This window comes from Schistocerca americana, chromosome 10 (genome assembly GCF_021461395.2).
Source record: "Schistocerca americana isolate TAMUIC-IGC-003095 chromosome 10, iqSchAmer2.1, whole genome shotgun sequence".
NCBI classification, from domain to species: domain Eukaryota; kingdom Metazoa; phylum Arthropoda; class Insecta; order Orthoptera; family Acrididae; genus Schistocerca; species Schistocerca americana.
In genome coordinates this window covers 184,119,897-184,140,797 of record NC_060128.1, presented here as the reverse complement: position 1 = coordinate 184,140,797, position 20,901 = coordinate 184,119,897, and the positions used below count along the sequence as shown (strand labels likewise).

At 42.3% G+C, this 20,901-nt stretch overlaps 1 protein-coding gene across 1 annotated transcript in view; it reads right to left on the bottom strand.

The window, feature by feature from the left end:
- Positions 1–20,901, bottom strand: part of LOC124552373 (ubiquitin carboxyl-terminal hydrolase 1) — a 73,906-nt gene that overhangs the window by 8,678 nt on the left and 44,327 nt on the right. The window contains exons 8-9 of the mRNA XM_047126637.1: positions 19,057–19,240; positions 13,681–13,955 (exon numbers count right to left, since the gene is read on the bottom strand). Of these exons, the coding sequence (XP_046982593.1) occupies positions 13,681–13,955; positions 19,057–19,240 (459 nt within the window). The remainder of the gene's footprint in view (positions 1–13,680; positions 13,956–19,056; positions 19,241–20,901) is intronic.

Below are 20,901 nucleotides of genomic sequence, written 5' to 3'. Positions count from 1 at the left end.
CTTCCAATGAATCTCAGTCTGGCATCTGCTTTACCGACGATCAATTTTATATGATCATTCCATTTTGAATCACTCCTAATGCGTACTCCCACATAATTTATGGAATTAACTGCTTCCAGTTGCTGACCTGCTGTATTGTAGCTGAATGATAAAGGATCTTTCTTTCTATGTATTCGCAGCACATTACACGTGTCTACATTGAGATTCAATTGCCATTCCCTGCACCATGCGTCAATTCGGTGCAGATCCTCCTGCATTTCAGTACAATTTTCCATTGTCACAACCTCTCGATACACCACAGAATCATCCGCAAAAAGCCTCAATGAACTTCCGATGTTACCCACAAGGTCATTTATGTAATTGTGAATCGCAACGGTCCTACGACACTCCCCTGCCGCACACCTGAAGTCACTCTTACTTCGGAAGACTTCTCTCCATTGACAATGACATGCTGTGTTCTGTTATCTAGGAACTCTTCAATCCAACCAAACAATTGGTCTGATAGTCCATATGCTCTTACTTTGTTCATTAAATGACTGTGGGGAACTGTATCTAACACCTTGCGGAAGTCAAGAAACACGGCATCTACCTAGGAACCCGTGTCTACGGCCCTCTGAGTCTCGTGGACGAATAGCGTGATCTGGGTTTCACGCGATCATCTTTTTCAAAACCCATGCTGATTCCTACAGAGTAGATTTCTAGTCTCCAGAAAAGTCATTATACTCTAACATAAGACGTGTTCCAAAGTTCTACAACTGATCGACGTTAGAGATATAGGTCTATAGTTCTGCACATCAGTTCGACGTCCCTTCTTGAAAATGGGGATGACCTGTGCCCTTTTCCAATCCTTTGGAATGCTACGCTCTTCTAGAGACCTATTGTACACCGCTGCAAGAAAGGGTAACAAAGAAGACTGGTAACAAAGCAACTGGCCCACACCTGAATCGATTCAGTGTCTTCCTTTAATACACACTAACAGTACTCATTAGTGTCCTTTAGACATGAACCACACTTTCCTAAAATTCTTCCAATAAATTGAGGTCTATTTGTCTTCCCTAAGATCGTTACATGCTCATTCCATTTGATATTCCTTTGCAGTGTTACACCTATATATTTAATCGACATGACTATCAAGCAGCACTATACTAATACTATACTCAAACTCTATGAATTTGTTTTGCTACTCATCTGCATCAACTCTCATTTTTCTGTATTTAGAGCTAGTTGCTGTTCATCACACCAACTAGAAAATTAGTCTAAGTTATGTTGTATCCTCCTGAAGTCACTCAACGATGACACCTTCACGTACAACAAAGAACATTAGCAAACAGCCACAGACCAGTGCTTACCATGTCAGCTAGATCATTTACATATACAGACAACAGCAGCAGCAGCAGTCCTATCACAGTTCCCTGGGGAACTCCTGTCAATACCCTTGTCTGATTAAGACTTGCCGTCGAGGACAACATACTGGATTTGTTCCTTAAGAAGTCTGAGTCACTCGTGTACCTGGGAATGTATTCCGTATGCTTGTATCTTTGGTAACAGTTGGCAGTGTGGCGCCATGTCAAAAGCTTTACGGAAATCTACGAATCTGGAATCCTATTGTCTTTCAACAATGGTTCTTATTTTTTTATATGAGAATATGTACAACGATTCTGCAGCAAACTGATTTTAAAGATATTTATAATATTCCTATCCTGTTCTTTTATCCTTCTTATACACAGGAGTCACCTGCACTTTTTCCCAGTCACTTGGGACTTTGCAACGAGTGAGAGATTCGCGATAAATGCAAGGCAAGTATGAGGTGAATGCCGTGGAGTGCTCTTTTTAGAACCGAGCTGGGATTCCACCAAGATACCATGACTTATCTGCCTTAAACTCTCTCAGGTGGTTCTGTACACCAACAACGCTTATTACTTTGTCCTCCATACACAAGTCTGTGCAGTGGTCAAACGATGGTATGTTTGTAAAATTCTCCTGTGTGAACCATTTCCTAAATATAAAATTTAAAATCTTTGGCTTTCATTTTGCTACCTTCAACTGCCACATCAGAGTGGTCACTGAGTGAATGGATAGAAGCCTTAGACCCACTTAATGATTTTATGTAGCATCAGAATTTTCTCGGGTTTTCGGTAAGCTCTACTGCTAAGGTATAACGGCAGTATTTGTATCGATCTTTTCATAGATGTACAAATTTCATTAGCTTTTGCCTGTGATTTGCCTGCTCTCTTTTGAATCAAAGAGAGTGCAACAAACAGCCTTTGCTTCCTCAGCATTTTTCGAATTTCGTTAAACAACTATTGCATGTGCTTGAAGAAGCATTTCACGGAAGTGGCCACAAATGTGGATGTTTATGCATGGTCTGAAATTTGTTATGAACCGTAATCCCTTGGGAAACCTCTTCCTACAGCAGACATCCAAATGACTATCCCAGAACATGGAGGCAAGGTAGCATGACCTGTCTGAAGGATGCCTACGGAATGGCTTCCAGATGCAACAAAAATCTGATTTATTTCGTTTAGCTATTGACTAAGTTTAAAAATTGGTAACACTGTCATAATCTACTCTAACAGGTATAATCTCATGTGAGAAGTTCAACACAATAATAGAAGTACTACAGTCTCTCAAGACAACGTAATTGACGGCATGCAAATGCCTGGATATTATTTATCCAGTATTTGTCAATGAGAGCACTTAGGGACTTACAACAAACTCTTCACAATTTCAAACCTTTGACACTCTTTGTCGCTGACACTCCCCACAAAATGATGCAAGGAAAAAAGTTTATCACTTAGTAATTACCACTGTTCGCACAGTAAACCAGCAGCATCATGCATGACATTTTACTTTATTACTTTTTTACTACTAATTACTGACTACACTTGTAACACATTTCGCAGACAGTGTCTGCACGTCTTCCTGAATGTAGCTGCAAAATTATATCAATGAAGGACGTTATTTCCCGGACACAATGTCAAACATTGAGATTCATGATAAACTGGCTTTTGCTTAAAATGCAGTGCAAATTATTCAATTTATATTCAACCAATGTTTCACGAGAGCACTAAGTGATTTAACAGAACTAGGCACAATTTCGAGCCTTTCCTGAACTTTTGCTCACTTACATGCTTAAAGCAAATAAATAACACATTACCTCTTTTGTAATCACACGTTTGAAGGTGTTTTACATTAGGTTAATGCACAAGTTCGTAGTGTTTTTGTTTTGCATGTTGGTGTTCTGCTTTCTATGGGTTTATTTATTGATTATTTCTTTATTTGTAGTTCACTGTTGACATTTTAGTTTACATATTGTCATTTGGAGATGGTGAACGGAGCTGTGGATGCTAGAAGCTCAAGTGCCAAGTGGAGAAAACTGAACATTTCTGACATTCTTCTGTTTGGGTTCAATAGAGGGGTGACAACAGCAGATGTAACCAGAAACATTTGCACCCTGTACGGAAATAACACCATTACATGGAGCACGGCAAGAAAATAGTTTTCTTGTTTTAAGGAGGATTGTTTTGACATTAGTGACTCTCCACGTTCAGGAAGACGTTCGAGGTATGATGTAGATTGTTTAAATGTTTTAAACCAAACAATCCATATCAGAGACCTCGAGAACTAGCAAATATCATGAATCCAGAATGAAATTTTCACTCTGCAGCGGAGTGTGGCACTGATAATGAAACTTCCTGGCAGATTAAACCTGTGTGCCGGACCGACATTCTAACTTGGGACCTTTGCCTTTTGCGGGCAAGTGCTCTACCGTCTGAGCTACCCAAGCAGGACTCACGCCGCCACCGCTGCCCCTCACCTGCTCTTATTCCTTGTTGTCACCATCACTCCAGACTTCTTTGCATTAAATTTAAATCATTCTCTCCCACCACTTCCTCCTATCCATTTACGATTGAATGTAACTAGGCAGAAAAATGTATGGTACAACTTGACTAAAAGAATGGCTCATTTGACAGCAAACATCCCGAGGCATCGAGAAATAATTTTGTAATTGAGGGAAGTGTTGGTGGTTCAAATTTTTAATAGGAGTTTCAGTCTTGACTACAGCACAAAAGTTAAATGGATTTAGGGTGCCGTAATTATGCAGAGATTAAGAAGCTTCAACAGGATGGACTAGTGCATCACACCCGTTTTTGGAGTGGAGACCACAATTACACCTACCTAAAATAAATGAAGAGGCCTTGCAGGATACCAGTATCTTCTCATCTACGCTGAGGCAACGTAAGTTGTGGGATATCTCCTAATATTGTGTCTGTGCCTTTTGTAGTGCAGAAACTCAACACGGTATGGACTCACCAAGCTGTCAGAAGCCCTTTTAGAAATACTGAGCCACGATGCCTCTATAGCAACATGTAGTCGCGAAAGTGTTACCGGTGCAGAATGTTGTGCCAAAACAGACCGCTCGATTATGTCCCATAACTGATTGATGAGATTCACGTAAGGTTATCTGCCTCACCAAAGCATTATATCGAACTGTCCAGAATGTTCTTCAAACCAATTACGAACAACTGTGGCCCAGTGACATGGCGCATTATCATCCATAAAAATTCCATCATTGTTTGGAAACTAAATCCAAGAGGGCTGCAACGGTCTCCAACTAGCCGAACATGACCATTTCTAGTCAACGATTAGTTCAGTTCGACCAGAAGACGCAGCACACCATTATACAACCACCACCAGCTTGCACAGTGCCTTGTTGACAATGGGGCCCAGGGCTTTTTGGGTCCGTGCCACACTTTAACACTACCATCAGTTTTTACCAACTGAAATCTGGACTAGTCTGACCTGGCTATGGTTTTCCAGTCATCTGAGGTCCTAAAGGTATGGTCACGAGGTCAGAAGAGACACTGCAGGCAATGTCGTGCTGTTAGCAAGAGCACTAGCGTCTGTCGTCTGCTGTCGTGGCCCAGTAACACCAAATTTTGCCACATTGCCTTACTGATACATTCCTCGTATGTCCAACAATGATTTCTGGGGTTATTTCACATAGTCTCGCTTGTCCGGTAGCTTGATACACGAACGTCGCTGCTATCTATCATTAAGCGGAAGCCATTAGCCCCTACACTGTCCATGATAAGAGGCAATTCATGAAATTTGTTGTTTTCGGCACACTCCCAACACTGTGGATCTCTGAATATTGAATTCCTTAATGATTTCTGAAGTGGAATGTTCCATGCATCTAGCTGTAACTGTCATTCCATGTTCAGAGTTTTAATTCCTGCTATATGACCATAATCACGTCAACAACCTTTTCACATGAATCATGCCAGTATAAATGACAGTCCGTTAATGCAGTGCCATTTTACAGTTCTGTATACATGCATATCACCATGCCATTAATTTTGTCACTTCAGTATAACCAATGCATTAATATATTAATACACTCTCTCTCTCTCTCTCTCTCTCTCTCTCTCTCTCTCTCAGCACTGCACACACAGAAAGCAAACTATCAAGAGATCATTTAGAGCTAAAAAAAATTAGCACTGTTTCCTCTGCAACCACCACATTATATGCCATGGACAACAGAAGGAAACCATTATCATGGATGAAGAAATAGGCAAGCAATCATTGGGGAGGGGGGGGGGGGGGGGGGGGGAGGGAGGTTATTCCAGAATTGGGTTCCTGTTACTGAAAGGGACTTTGAGAAAGTGGCTGAGAAATGGTGCGGTACAGAAAGGATTGCGCTCAGATGGTGTTTCTGCCATGTTGTTCAGACAAGAGCATTAACATCGAGGAGAGGTATAAGAGACAATGTTTGTTAGTACGACAGTAGAGGAGACAGAGGGTATGGAAATCTCTGTGCTTGTCTGCGGATAGCTATGCATATGGTGGTGACATACAAGCAAAGAGCTGAAAATCAGATATAACAAAGACAGGCATTCATAACCAGTTCCAGGCATTGTGAACATCCCTCAGAAAGGACTTTCAGCCTAACATCACTGTAATCAATAACTGGAGGTGTAAGTTTTTGCACATGATTTTTTTTCAGGTCAGGAGATAAAGGGCTTTTTATATTTTTATAGTGCATGAAGTGGTGCTGATGCCTCCTTGTACATGGCAGTTGTGTGCTGAGTCCAATGTAGATTTTCATCTATTATTACTCCTGGACTCTTTGCTGAGGGAGGGTATTGACAGACAGATGGTAGGGATTCCCAGTATTTCCAGCTAATGAGCCTGTAAGACAAACCAGTAAGACTTGTGTTTTTAGGGGCTCTTTACCCCTACATTCTGTGCTCATTATGATAGTGCACACAGGTCAGTCCTTAAATACTCGATAGCTGTCTTCGGGTTTATTAGCCCTGTTGTAAATTTGAACACTCATATGTTCCTTGCACCAAGCTGCCACCATCTACCTCCTTTGTTCTCAATACCACTTTGTCAGTGCATTGCAGATGTCTTTACTGCACATCAGTACACACCAGAGTGTATGCTTTACTTTCTATTGGCAGCAATTGTGTATCATCGACAGCATTTTCACACACAGATACAGTAGACGCTAGAGCAGACGAGACGCACATTTTTCCGATGAAGAGCTGAAACCTGGTTTTATTACAAAATCTTGAATTCAGTAACAGTACTTTCACTGCATTTCTTAAATCTATATACCTTAAATAGGTGCAGAAAATAATGTCTTTGAGATGAATTTCTTCTTGCCGAACACAAGTTTGGATCCTCTCCTGAAAGTTACGCACAGCTCTCTCTCCAACATTTCATTCAGCACCAGCTTCAATTTCCTGACAAAAGGAAATTGTGAGGTCACAGGTCCACAGTGTGGGTGTGGTGCCAAGTAACATCACCACATTGTGAAATAACATGTCCTGGGAAGATTTGTCAAACCACTTTCAATGATACTCTGACCATGTGAGTTATGAAACTTCCTGGCAGATTAAAACTGTGTGCCGGACCGAGACCCGAACTCGGGACCTTTGCCTTTCGCGGGCAAGTGCTCTACCAACTCGGTCCGGCACACAGTTTTAATCTGCCAGGAAGTTTCATATCAGCGCACACTCCACTGCAGAGTGAAAATCTCATTCATGTGAGTTATGGTACCACCCTGTTGGAGCCACATTTTTCACACGTTCACCTGACACCTTTCAAGTTTTGGACAAGAAGTTATTTAACATTTCAGGGTAGCATGCTATCACAGTAACTTTGGTCTCCCCCCCCCCCCCCCCCCACCAAAAAAAAAGTAAGATCCAACAATACGTATATTGGGGATACCACACCACACTCTTACTTTTAAGCTGCGGTGAGATTTTTTGTGCACATTATGTGGGTTCCCCAACACCCAGCACCAACAGTTCTGTACATTAACATAACCACACAGAGGAAAGTGGGCTTTGCCATTCTTGAATATTGGGACATCTGCATATTCCATAAAACAGCACCCATTATGGCACAACATTCTCTGTACAGCACAAAATCCATTTCACTAAGTTGTCGGATGATCATTATTTTGTAAGGGTGAAATTCAAGATTATGTAAGATGTGATGAAACAAACAATGTGACATACTCAGTACACAGCCAGTCACCTAGCTGATCATTTTGGACTAGCAAGAAGTGCCGTTGTCACTGTTTTCTAGAGTTCAAACTGAACGGGGAAGACCAGGTGGTTTCTGTTTCATCACAGATCCAGTACTTCTAGATGCTGCAGCCCACTAGAGTATAGTGCTTTGATCTGGGACTGCACCTCTGTGTCCGACAAATTTTTTGTGTGAAAGACGTTTAACTCTGATTACAGAATCATTGCTTCTGTAGAACTACTCAATCACACTACATTTTTTTTGAGGAAGTATATCTGAAAAAGAATTACAGGATATTTGTTGACACACTTGCTGACTTTTTTCATATAATCACCATTCCATTCAATGTAGGTAGTGAGCTGTGGCACAAGCTTCTTTATGCCCTCCTCTAGAAACTCTCCTGTCAGCTCCTTCACCCACTTCACAACCTCTTTCTCCACCAGATCACCAGTTGAAAATTTAATTCCACTCTTATGCACCTTCAGGGAGGCACAAAGATAATAATCAGAGGGTGCCAAGTCACGGCAGTAAGGAGGGTGGTTCGAAACATCCCAACAAAATGAGTTCAAGAGTACCTCAGTGGCTCCCTTTGTAAGGATAGGTGTTGGCATACAACATAGCAGAATCCTCTTGTCAGCATTCCCCTCTTTTGATCTGAATGCTACTTTTGAATTTTTTATCGTCTATACATCTTAATGCACTGATGGTCTCCCCAGGAGGCAGGAATTCTAGCACACTGATGCCTTTTCAGTCATTAAACACTTAGGCCATGATTTTTGTTGCCTAACATTGTGGGTTTGCATGTTTTTGGTTGAAGTGGAATTAGTGTAATGGCATTGTGATAACCATCTTTTTGTCTCAGGTGTGTAACCAGCATCCCACGTTTCATTTCTAAGTCACAGTGGAGCTCAGAAAAACCACACCTTGCAATTCAAGTCGCTCGAGACACTTGCAAGCACTACTGACCCAATTTTTGTTGTGGTGCTCTATCCACTGTTCTGGGGGCCGTCTTGCACAGTTTCCAATATCCAAGCCATTCTGTGCACGTCTCCTGGAACAGTTCTACAGAGTTGTGGAAATATCACAGAAATTTCATCCACTGGCAGCTGCTGGTCTACACAAGCCGTTTTCCAACTTTTCTTTGCAGCAACTTAAGTTACCTGGGAAGTGTTCCACGCCTCTGTTCCTCTCATGAACATTTGTTCTGCCTCCATTAAACTCCCTACACCACTTAAACACTCGTGTGTCATTTCTTCTGCAAGTAGGAAGCAGATCACAGTTTGTGGCTTGCACTTGGTCAAACTTCTTACAGACATCTTTCAGCAACTGAGTATGCCAACAGAACAGCCACATATTTAGCAATCAAAATTGCTCACTCATTTAAAGATCCATCCGTATTCAGTGGAAAGTTGTCTAAGTCACACCAATACTGAAGAAAGGAAAGAGGAGTAACCCACCAAATTACAGACCCATATCACTAACATCAATTTGCAGTAGGATTTTGGAAGCTATACAGCATTCTTTCAAACATTATGGATTATCTCAAAGAGAACAATTTGACTAACATCCAACATGGATTCTGAAAATATCATTCTTGTGAAACTCAACTAGCTCTTTATTCTCATTAATTTATGAGTGCTATAAACAGGGGATGTCAAATTGATTTCCTATTTTTTGATTTCCACACGGCTTTCGATGCCTTTCCTCACAAATGACTTCCAATCAAGCCGGAGTCTATGGAGTATTGTCCCAGTTGTGCGACTGGATTCAAGATTTGCAGTCAGAAAGGTCACAGATCATAATAACTGACGGAAAGAGTATAACAGAAGTGATATCCGATGAACTGAAGGATGTGTTAAGGCTCTCAGCCATTTCTGATCTACAGAAATGACTTAGGAGACAATCTGAACAGCCCCCTTAGACTGTTTGTAAACAATGCTGTTATTTACCACCATATAAAGTCATCAGATGACCAAAACAAATTGCAAAACAACACAGACATGAGATCTGTAAGGCACAAAAATTGGCAATTGACTAAGTAATGAAAAGTGTGAAGTCATCCACATGAACACTAAAAGGAATCCATAAACTTTTGGTTACAGAATCAATCACAAAAATCTAAATGCTGGTAACTCAACTAATACTTCGGGATTACAATTACAAACAACTCAGACTGGAACAATCACAAAGATAATTTTGTTGGGGAAACAAACAAAAGACTTGTTTACTGGCAGAACACTTAGAAAAGGCAAACATCTAATAAAGAGACTACTTACACTACACCCCCATGAACCATGGACCTTGCGGTTGGTGGGGAGGCTTGCGTGCCTCTGTTAAGAGGCCAGACAAACGTATGGTTTCTGCAGGGGCAACAGTCTGGATGATTGACTGATCTGGCCTTTTAACACTAACCAAAATGGCCTTGCTGTGCTGGTACTGCAAACGGCTGAAAGCAAGTGGAAACTACAGCTATAATTTTTCCCGAGGGCATGCATCTTTATTGTACGGTTAAATGACGATTTGTCCTCTTGGGTAAAATATTCCAGAGGTAAAATAGTCCCCCATTCGCATCTCCATTTGGGGACTACTCAGGACGACGTTGTTATCAGGAGAAAGAAAACTGGCGTTCTCCAGGTCGGAGCGTGGAATGTCAGATCCCTTAATCGGGCAGGTAGGTTAGAAAATTTAAAAAGGGAAATGGGTAGGTTAAAGTTAGATATAGTGGGAAATAGTGAACTTTGGTGGCAGGAGGAACAAGACTTCTGGTCAGGTGAATACAGGGTTATAAAAACAAAATCAAGGAATGCGCGTAAGCTACTACAAACAGCATAGTGAATGCAGTATTGTGGCCATGATAGATACAAAGCCCATGCCTACCACAGTAGTACAAGTTTATATGCTGACTAGCTCTGCAGATGACGAAGAGACTGATGAAACGTAAGATGAGATAAAAGAAATTATTCAGATAGTGAAAGGAGATGAAAATTTAATAATCATGGGCGACTGGAATTCGATAGTAGGAAAAGGCAGAGAAGTCAATGTAGTAGGTGAATATGAAAGGGGGGTAAGGAATGAAAGAGGAAGCTGCCTGGTAGAATTTTGCACAGAGCATAACTTAATCATAGCTAACACTTGGTTCAAGAATCATAAAAGGAGGTTGTATACATGGAAGAATCCTGGAGATACTGACAGGTTTCAGATAGATTATATAATGGTAAGACAGAGATTTTGGAACCAGGTTTTAAATTGTAAGATTTCCAGAGCCAGAAGTGGAATCTGACCACAATCTATTGGTTATGAACTGTAGATTAAAACTAAAGAAACTGCAAAAAGGTGGGAATTTAAGGAGATGGGACCTGGATAAACTGATAGAACCAGAGGTGGTAGAGAGTTTCAGGGAGAGCATTAGGGAATGATTGACAAGAATGGGGGAAATAAATACAGTAGAAGGGAAATGGGTAGCCTTGAGAGATGAAATAGTGAAGGCAGCATAGGATCAAGTAGGTAAAATGATGAGGGCTAATAGAAATCCTTGGGTAACAGAAGGGATACTGCATTTAATTGATGAAATGAGAAAATATAAAAATGCAGCAAATGAAGCAGGCAAAAGGGAATACAAACGTCTCAAAAATGAGATCAACAGGAAGTGCAAAATGGCTAAGCAGGGTTGGTTAGAGGATAAATTTAAGTATGTAGAGACTTATACCACTAGGGCTAAGATAGATACTGCCTGCAGAAAAATTAAAGATACCTATGGAGAAAAGAGAACCACTTGCATGAATATCAAGAGCTCTAATGGAAACCCAGTTATAAGCAAAGAAGGGAAAGCAGAAAGGTGGAAGGAGCATATAGAGGGTCTATACAAGGGCGATGTTCTTGAAGACAATATTATGGAAATGAAAGAGAAAGTAGATGAAGATGAAATGGGAGATGTGATACTGCATTAAGAGTTTGACAGAGCACTGAAAGATATAAGTCGAAACAAGGCTCATGGAGTAGACAACATTCCATTAGAACTACTGATAGCCTTGGGAGAGTCAGTCCTGATAAAACTCTACCATCTGGTGAGCAAGATGTATGAGGCAGGCGAAATACCCTCAGACTTCAAGAAGAACATAATAATTCCAATCCCAAAGAAAGCAGGGGTTGACAGATGTGAAAATTACCGAACTATCAGTTTAATAAGCCACGGCTGTCAAATACTGACACGAATCCTTTACAGACGAATGGAGAAACTGGTAGAAGGCAACACCGGGGAATCAGTTTGGATTCTGCAGAAATGTTGGAACACGTGAGGCAATACTGACCCTAAGACTTATCTTAGAAAATAGATTAAGGAAAGGCAAACCCATGTTTCTAGCATTTGTAGACGTAGAGAAAGCTTTTGACAATGTCGACTGGAATACTCTCTTTCAAATTCTGAAGGTGGAAGGGGTAAAATACAGGGAGCGAAACGCTATTTACTATTTGTACAGAAACCAGATTGCAATTATAAGAGTCAAGGGGCATGAAACGGAAGCAGTGCTTGGGAAGGGAGTGAGACAGGGTTGTAGCCAATCCCTGATGTTATTCAATCTGTACATTGAGCAAGCAGTAAAGGAAACAAAATACAAATATGGAGTAGGAATTAAAATCCATGGAGAAGAAATAAAAATTTTGAGGTTCGCCGATGACATTGTAATTCTGTCAGAGACAGCAAAGGACCTGGAGGAGCAGCTGAACGGAATGGACAGTGTCTTGAAAGGAGGATGTAAGATGAACATCAACAAAAGCAAAACAACGATAATGGAATGTACTCTAGTTAAATCAGGTGATACTGAGGGAATTAGATTAGGAAATGAGACGCTTACAGTAGTAAATGAGTTTTGCTATTTGGGGAGCAAAATAACTGATGATGGTCGAACTAGAGAGGATATAAAATGTAGCCCGGCAACAGTAAGGAAGGCATTTCTGAAGAAGAGAAATTTGTTAACACTAAGTATAGATTTAGGTGTCAGGAAGTCTTTTTTGAAAGTATTTGTATGGCGTGTAGCCATGTATGGAAATGAAATGTGGGCAATAAATAGTTTAGACAAAAAGAGAATAGAAGCTTCCAAAATGTGGTGCTACAGAAGGATGCTGAAGATTAGATGGGTAGATCACATAACTAATGAGGAGGTACTGAATAAAATTGGGAGAAGAGACATTTGTTGCGCAACTTGACTAGAAGAAGGAATCGGTTGGTAGGACATATTCTGAGGCATCAAGGGATCACCAATTTAGTACTGGAGGGCAACGCAGAGGGTAAAAATCTTGGAGGGAGCCCAAGAGATGAATACAGTAAACAGGATGTAGTTTGCAGTAGGTACTGGGAGATGAAGAAGCTTGCACAGGAGAGAGTAGCATGCAGAGCTCCATCAGCATCAAACCAGTCTCTGGACTGAATACAACAACAACAACAACAAGAACACTACATCCATATGCCTTCTCCTGGAGTACTGCTGAGCAGTGTGGGACCTGCATCTAATAGCAGTGACAGACAATATCAAAAAAGTTCAAAGAAGGGCAGCTTGTTTCATATTATTGCAAAATAGAGGCGAGAGTGCCATTGGCATGGCAATCATTAAAGCAGAGGAAATTTTCTTTGCGGCAAGATATTTTCATGAAATTTCAATCAGTAACTTTGTCCCCAGAGAGTGAAAATATTTTGTTGGCACCCATCTACACAGGGAAAAACGATGATCATAATAATATAACACTAATCAGGGCTCCTACGGAAAGATTTAAGTGTTTGTTTTTCCAGTGCACTGTTGGATGAACCACCTGCCAAGCACACAATGCAGAGTAAACGTGTAGATGTAGCTGTAGAACTGGAAACTTGGGACTACCAATGGGAGTTTATGTACTGCCATGTTCCTGCAATGCTCTCTCTGCTCAGGGGCACCCTCTACCACTCAGTGTTGCCAACCATTTAAAAAAAAAAAAAACGAACACCAGCTCATTATGGTCACAGTAGATTTGCTTTTTGAACATGCATTGTACTTAAAGTACTGTGTAGTATGCAGCAGCATGGACGGAGGTAGTGAGTTTAGGCAGGCTGGACAGCTCCACTGTGCCCTGAAAGGAACATGTGAATACGCACTAAATGCAACTGCGTACCTGTAGAACCAGAGCCGGAACTACTGAGACACCCGTCCAGGGACGCCGCTCTCCGCCTGTCGCAACGCCTGTAGTCTGGAGAAGGGTCTGCCGCCCGGACATACGCCACGTAGTGACCAGAGGCAATAGTCGCTCCGAGGTGCATTATTACACCGAACAGACGATAGCTGTGGGGGCGGTTTTCCTCCGCCAACGGACAACACGTCTCACAGAAGCAGCCGAGTGTGAGGGGAGTCGGCATGTAGTCATTCACCTTCGACACGCATACCATCGACCTGAAACACCGCACGACAATTTACTCTTGAGAAGTGCGAGTTTTCTATTTTACCAGTAGAACACTTAAAGACAGTACAGTGTAATCTGATTAAAATTACTTCATAGTCGACATCTGTCACTTGCTACTGTAGTGCTATCACATCGGCTGCTGGCTACCACTCTGTTGTAGGTGACACAAACATGGCGAGTCACTTCAAACATTGCTCCGTGTTACACGTTGCCAGCATTTGTGAAGCGGCCGCTACAAGGTGCGACGGAAATTCGATATGCTCTATTGACAGCTGATTTTAAGCTAGCAATGACTTAAATGCAGCAGATGACACATATCGTAGCCCGGAATTTGAATTTGTATCCTAACCTAACCACAATGCGCAAACGTATCTGAGAAAACGACACTAAACAATCTGCGACAGAACTAAAATCACGATCGCTCTGTTCATGGCTATTAATGCAAACCTCTGTTTGCAGCCATCAGAAATTTGGTTTCATGTAATGTCGTGCAAAACTTTTCTAATGTAAGCCAATCGCTGTGATTATGGCAACTATGTGGTGTTGAATCATGTCTTGGGAGAAAGGATCTAGGAGGGAGGAGGAGGGGGGAGTTCAGATCCAGTATTCAGGATCCAAACACAACAATAAAGGAAAGTAAACAAGATGAACTGACCAATTGTTGAGGCAGTTTGCCAATGTCACCTGACTATCACATAATTTTTACCAGATGTAGTACTACCATGGTTCTGGTCATTTGATGATGAACTTTTAATTACAGGGCATTTCAAGAAGAATACACGTAGCTCAAACATATATTTATTAAACTGAATGACATACAATTATGAAAGTTGGAACACATTTACAAATCTCTCAAGTTCCGATGACAAATATCCAATATGTCTTCCACCAGCGGGACAAACAATATCACTTTGATACTGTAATTCCTCCCACACTTAGATGTCTATTACTGATGTTATGCCAGAACGAATCCAGTTCAACTCTTCTAGGTTCTGTGGCAATCAGTATTGGTCATAAATGTTGCCTTTAATGAAAAGTCACAGGGCATCAAATCCGGTCACTGTGAAAACAGTAATATGCTTGGCATACAACGAGAAGAGTACGTCTGATACACAGTGGAGGCTGATCGGCCTCTGCACACAAACTAGCAACAGGATTCGTGCAATAAGGCCCAGCAGGAAACCTAATACCCTCATGGCGAACTGCAGCCAGAATTTTGAGCTATGCAGCCCTTGCTGATTCATAATCCTGGCATCCATATTCAAGCTGCATTCACACAAAGGCCTTATAAAGTTGAAGCAGACAAGCCCCGTCTGTTCCCAAGACCTATGACTGATGCATTTAAGGATGTTTAAGGCCTTGAGAGATCTCAGTTTCAGTCTTTAAAGTGATGCAATCATGTCTGCTTCATCAAAAGTAAGGTCCAGATACTCCACTTTTTCATTAAAAGTGAGGACGGTATCCCCCAGTTTTGAATCAGATAAATTAAAAAGAGTGCAGGAGCAAATAAAATCTACAGTCTTTTCTAAAGAGAATTAAAAACATTTGGTGTAAAATCATGCCTCCAACTACCTGGTTGTCAGTTGCAATTGTCGAGTAGCCGTTGCGAGGTTGGAGGATGCACAGAAGATGGAGAAGTCTTCCATACATACAGAACACAGTGCAGAATGTTGCACTGTGGACGTAATACTGTTGCCAGCAATAGCGAATGCTGTGACACTTTGAACACTCTTGAGGGACACCATTCTCCTTGTTAAAACATTCAGACAGGGTATTCCCAAGCTTGTACCTAAAATATCTGACCAAGGGAAAGGACCGTACCCCCACTGAGGGCTGTGACAAAATATTGTGCCTCCATGTAGTATCACATACCTTTACCAAATCGTAGAAAACAACGATAAGGTGTTGCTTTCGTAGGAAAGCTTGTCAGATTGCTGCTTTGAGCACAGCCAGGTTATCAAGTGTGGAGCGATACCTGCGGAACACACGCTGGGAACGACAGTAGGGACCTGGTTTTGAGAACTCAAACTAGAGGCTGACTGACCATACGCTCCGGTGTCTTTCCTACACAGCTTGTCGGCTAATGCTACGATAACTACAGGGATCTGCCCGATCCTTCACTGGTTTTAAAACTGATATTAACATAAATTCTTTCCACGAGTTGGGGAAAGTCTCCCATCATCCAAATTTCATCGACGAGCCGGAGGAGGGGGACCTTAACCGTGGATTGAATTGTTTCAATGTGTTGTACGTTATCAGGTTGTTTCCTGGCATCACATCACAAGCTACTGACAATGCAGAATCCAATTCCCCAGAGAGAGAAAGTCTGGTCGTATTCCTAGATGTTGGTGGACTGGAAATCAAATCATCTTTATCTTGTGTCTCCCAATAGCAACTGAAAGTAGGAACATGCTAGAATCCGCCATAAGGGACCTACCAGAGTCAGCTATTGTCCGAGTTACGTCTCTTGGCACTGTTAGGAGAGATGATGGAGTCTTCTTACTCTCCCAAATTATTCTCCTCACCTCTGCATGTGCCATTCAAAAGGCTGTGAGATTCTCATCGGTAGCGCATTGATGAAATTTGCTCATAGCCACATTCCTGTCCTCAATTGCAGAACGACACTCATTTCACCGACGGACTGGTCACCTCCTAGGTGTTCCCGTTAACTTTGGGATGGATGCAACAGCAGCATGGGGGATCGTGGCTGCAGTGTGATCTATCCAGCCCCGGACACCGGAAACAGCTAACTGCCTGTAAGGTAGCCAGTTAGCCTTTTTGAACAACCATCTCTGAGGTTCCTTTCAGGATCTGCTCTATCACAATAGGGTAGTGGTCACTATCGTGAAAGTCATTGTACAATCCCCATTGAGGGGTGTCTGCAAGGGCAGGTGAGCAGAAAGAGATGTCTATGGCTGTATACGAACCTGTATCGGTGATAAAATGTGTAGCTTGACCAATTTTCATCAGTATGACATCTGTAGTGTAGATTGGATACTCAAGTATCTGACCTCTGGGGCAAGTGGTACTAGAGCCCCATAGCACACTGTGTGTGCTAAAGTCCCCAAAAAGGAGAAAAGAATGGAGTTCAATGAGATGAGTGGGGACACCCACTGCCAAGACGTTTATGGGGCAGTAGGTGTGCAGAGCACACTGACAGCAACATGGGCCACTACCGAACAACAATCTCTTTCAGTGTTGAGGTTAAAGGCACAGGTGACGAATGAGAAGTGCCCTTGACAAACATAGCTACCACACCTTTTGTCCTGTCACTAGTAAGGTAGTCTTTTCTATAGAGGTGATATTCAGGTACAGGTGCGTCGCTCTATTTAAAATGAGTATATTGAAGATAAGGAGAAAAGGATCTGTCCTGTACAAGGAGTCTCAATTCCTCCACACGAGTCATGTGTTCATTCATATTCCACTTATGAAAGCCACTTCATCAGTGTTGTCTTTATTTACCTCTGTCCTTGCACTCGAATGGTGGGCCACTTGTAGAACAATGTAGGGTGGAGAGCTGCCTGGGTCCGGTGATGTGACATCAAAATCGATGTTGTCATCAGTCAGACGTGCCAGAATGATATCCGATGGCCCACGGAACAGTTTTCAACACAATTGCTGAGACCCTTTCCCTGGTCCTTTTCCCAGCAAGGATGAGGTGGTAAAAGGGGGCAGGGAGAGGCATTTTTCTTCGAAGAAAGTGGGCACTGACAGGCACTCTGCTTTTGGGATGCCTTCATGATGCTCACTGCAAAAGCATTGCTGGTCTCTTAAGTCATAGATGCCTGAATTGCTATATCTTTATTAACTTTTCTTCGGCACATACTCATTCAAGTACAGGTGCTGACAGTGGACAGTGGTACACTAGATGTCGACTGCATCAAAGTGTAAACTTTAGGAACAGGTTTCTGCAGCACAGAAGTGTAAGGGGTTTAGTCATCTTATATTCCTTTTTTGCTTCTGTATAGGGGATCCGCCTGGTCACTTATTTCCTGAATTCTGCATTCCTCTGCAAAAATAGAGTTGTCTCAGCTCCATACTGTGTGGCTCCCAGAACAGTCTACAATAGACTGCTGGAGATGTAGAGCCAGTCCCAGCTTCATGGACTGCCTTTCCACACTTCCCAATGGTCACTTCACCACCTCAACTCAACATTGTATGGCCAAAAAGCTGGCATCTGAAACATCACATAGGCTTTGGTACACAGGTACACATTTGGCAGGTAGTGTCAGAGAATTGAAGGTCACAATGAAAGCAGCTGTCTCCTCAATTTCTCCATCATTCCTAGGTGTCCTTTGCTCCACATCCACCATCCCCTGTGACGCCCATCCTTGTTTGAGTTAGGCAATGTCGATGTCCATAATGTCACGGCAGGTGACCACACTCTCACTGGAGTTTAAGGAGTTATGCAACACAACAATGTAATAATCACAATTTTTGTGAACTCCTAAATAGTTCCACTGCTTTGTCCAGTTTAACAGCAAGGAACCATTTCACAACTGCTTGATAGATCTGAGGGAACCAGTAAGCCCTTCAAAACTTTTATTGATATAGAAGGGGACACTTTTCCAAATATCACCTCCTACCAGAGGTTTTTACCTTCCCCGCCATCTAGGGGGGTGGGGGGTCAAGGTGAAATCCTCATACCATGTGACACAAATGTTCCACCACCACACTACATCTCACAGTGGTCACTGAAGCATGCCCAGAGCTTACTGTGACCAAGGAAACATTCCAACAGATTGAAACTTTCTGGCAGATTAAAACTGTGTGCCGGACCAAGACTTGAACTCGCGACCTTTGCCTTTCGCGGGAAAGTGCTCTACCAGTTGAGCTACCCAAGCACGACTCACGCCCCGTCCTCACAGCTTTACTTCTGCCAGTACCCCGTCTCCTACCTTCCAAACTTTACAGAAGCACTCCTGAGAACCTTGCAGAACTAGGGACAGGAAGTTTGATACCGGCGCACACTCCGCTGCAGAGTGAAAATCTCATTCTGATTCCAACAGATTGTTTCAAAGAGTCAATACCAACACTGGGGGCCTCTCTTTGTCAGTGAAGGATATTACGTCTCCATAGAGGAGCACTCACCCAAAGGTGGAGGAGAACCTCTTGAGTTGTAGCACGAGCAGCCGGGGCAGCCGCTCGTAGCGCACCTGCCGTCTCGCCTCGTTGTAGCGCAAGCACTGCTCGCACCAGTACTTGTTCAGGTCGCGCAGATGCTCGCTCGTGACCACCGCCGACTGGTACACGCCTGCCGTTCCGGGACAGCTCTCTGGAAATGACAGCGGGGTAAATCAAAGTGCACACCTCGCAATTTCTTATCAGATCACATTAAGTTAACTACATGTGGAGAGGTGGAAAGTTCTGAGAGTGGCAGTGACTTACACTGAGGTGAAAAAAGTCATAAGGTATCTCCTGATATCATTTCAGACCTGCTTTTGCCTGATGTTGCACAGACTCCAGTCGTCGGAAGTCCCCTACACACACTGTCTCTACAGCCGTCCGTAACTGCGAAAATGTTGCCGGTGCAGGATTTTTGTACACAAACTGACCCCTCGATTATGTGCCACAAACGTTTTACGAGATTAATGTTCGGCAATCTGGGTGGCCAAATAATTCACTCCTCAGACCAATCACAAATAACTTGACGCACTGTCATACATAAAATTCTATTGTCATTTGGGAACATGAAGTCTATGATGGCTACAAATGGTCTTCAAGAAGCCGAACATAATCATTTCTTCTTCATATATCCATATTTAAATTGGATGAAGGTGGCAAACAGCTGGTATAATTTTTATTAAAATGACAACTCCTCCAGCTGTACTTAAGATAAATATAAAATCTTAAGTACAGCTGGAGGAGTTGTCATTTTAATAAAAATAATGATTTCTAGTCGATGATTGGTTCAGTTGGACCAGAGGGAGGACCTACTCAATTCCATATGAACACAGCCAACCACATTATGGAACACCACAAGCTTGCACAGTGCCTCATTGACAACTTGGGTCCATTGCTTTGTGAGATCTGTGCCACATTCGAACCCTATCTTCAGCTCTTATTAACTGAAGTCTAGACTCATCTGGCCGGCCACTGTTTTCCAGTCATCTACGGTTCAATCAGCTTGGTCATGAGCCCAGGAGATGCACTGTAGACACTGTTGTGTTGTTACCAAAGGCACTCATCAGCCCTCTGCTGCCATAGCCCAGAAAAGCTAAATTTCACCGCACAGTCTTAACGGGTCGTGTGACCCAAATTGATTTCTGCAGTTATTTCATGTAGTGTTGCTTGTCTGTTATGACAGAAACTCTACATAACCTTCTCTCAGTTGTTAAGTGGAAGCCACTGTGTTAGTCCATGGTGAGAGAGAATGCCTGAAATCTGGTATTCTTGGTGCACACTTGACACTGTGGGTTTCTGAATACTGAATTCCCTAACCATTTCCAAAATGGAACGTCTGATTCGTACGGTTTCAACTACCATTCCACATTCAGAATCTTAATTCCCATTGTGCAACCACAATCTTGTCTGAAACTTTTTCTCATGACTCACCTGAGTACAAATGACAGCTCCAGCAATGCACTGACCTTTTATACCTTGTGTATGTGATTTGACAGCCCTGTGTAGATGGGCATATTGGCATCCCATTACAATCACCTCACTGCATGTACGCTGGAAATTTGTTTGCGAGTCAGTCCAAGTAAGATAGCTTCGAGGCTGTGTCTTATGTCAAAAAGACGAACACAGATCACACCGCCACACCATAATTACACTTCACCACTAAAGACTGCCTGCTTGCGGTTGTACAACAGAATTGAACAATAAGCAGGTTCAAATGGATGTATGCTGCAGTAGTTTCGCAGAGATGAAGATTGCGCACTCATTGTAATCTAACAAAATGGTAAGAGGAACCTTCACACATGATCAAACATG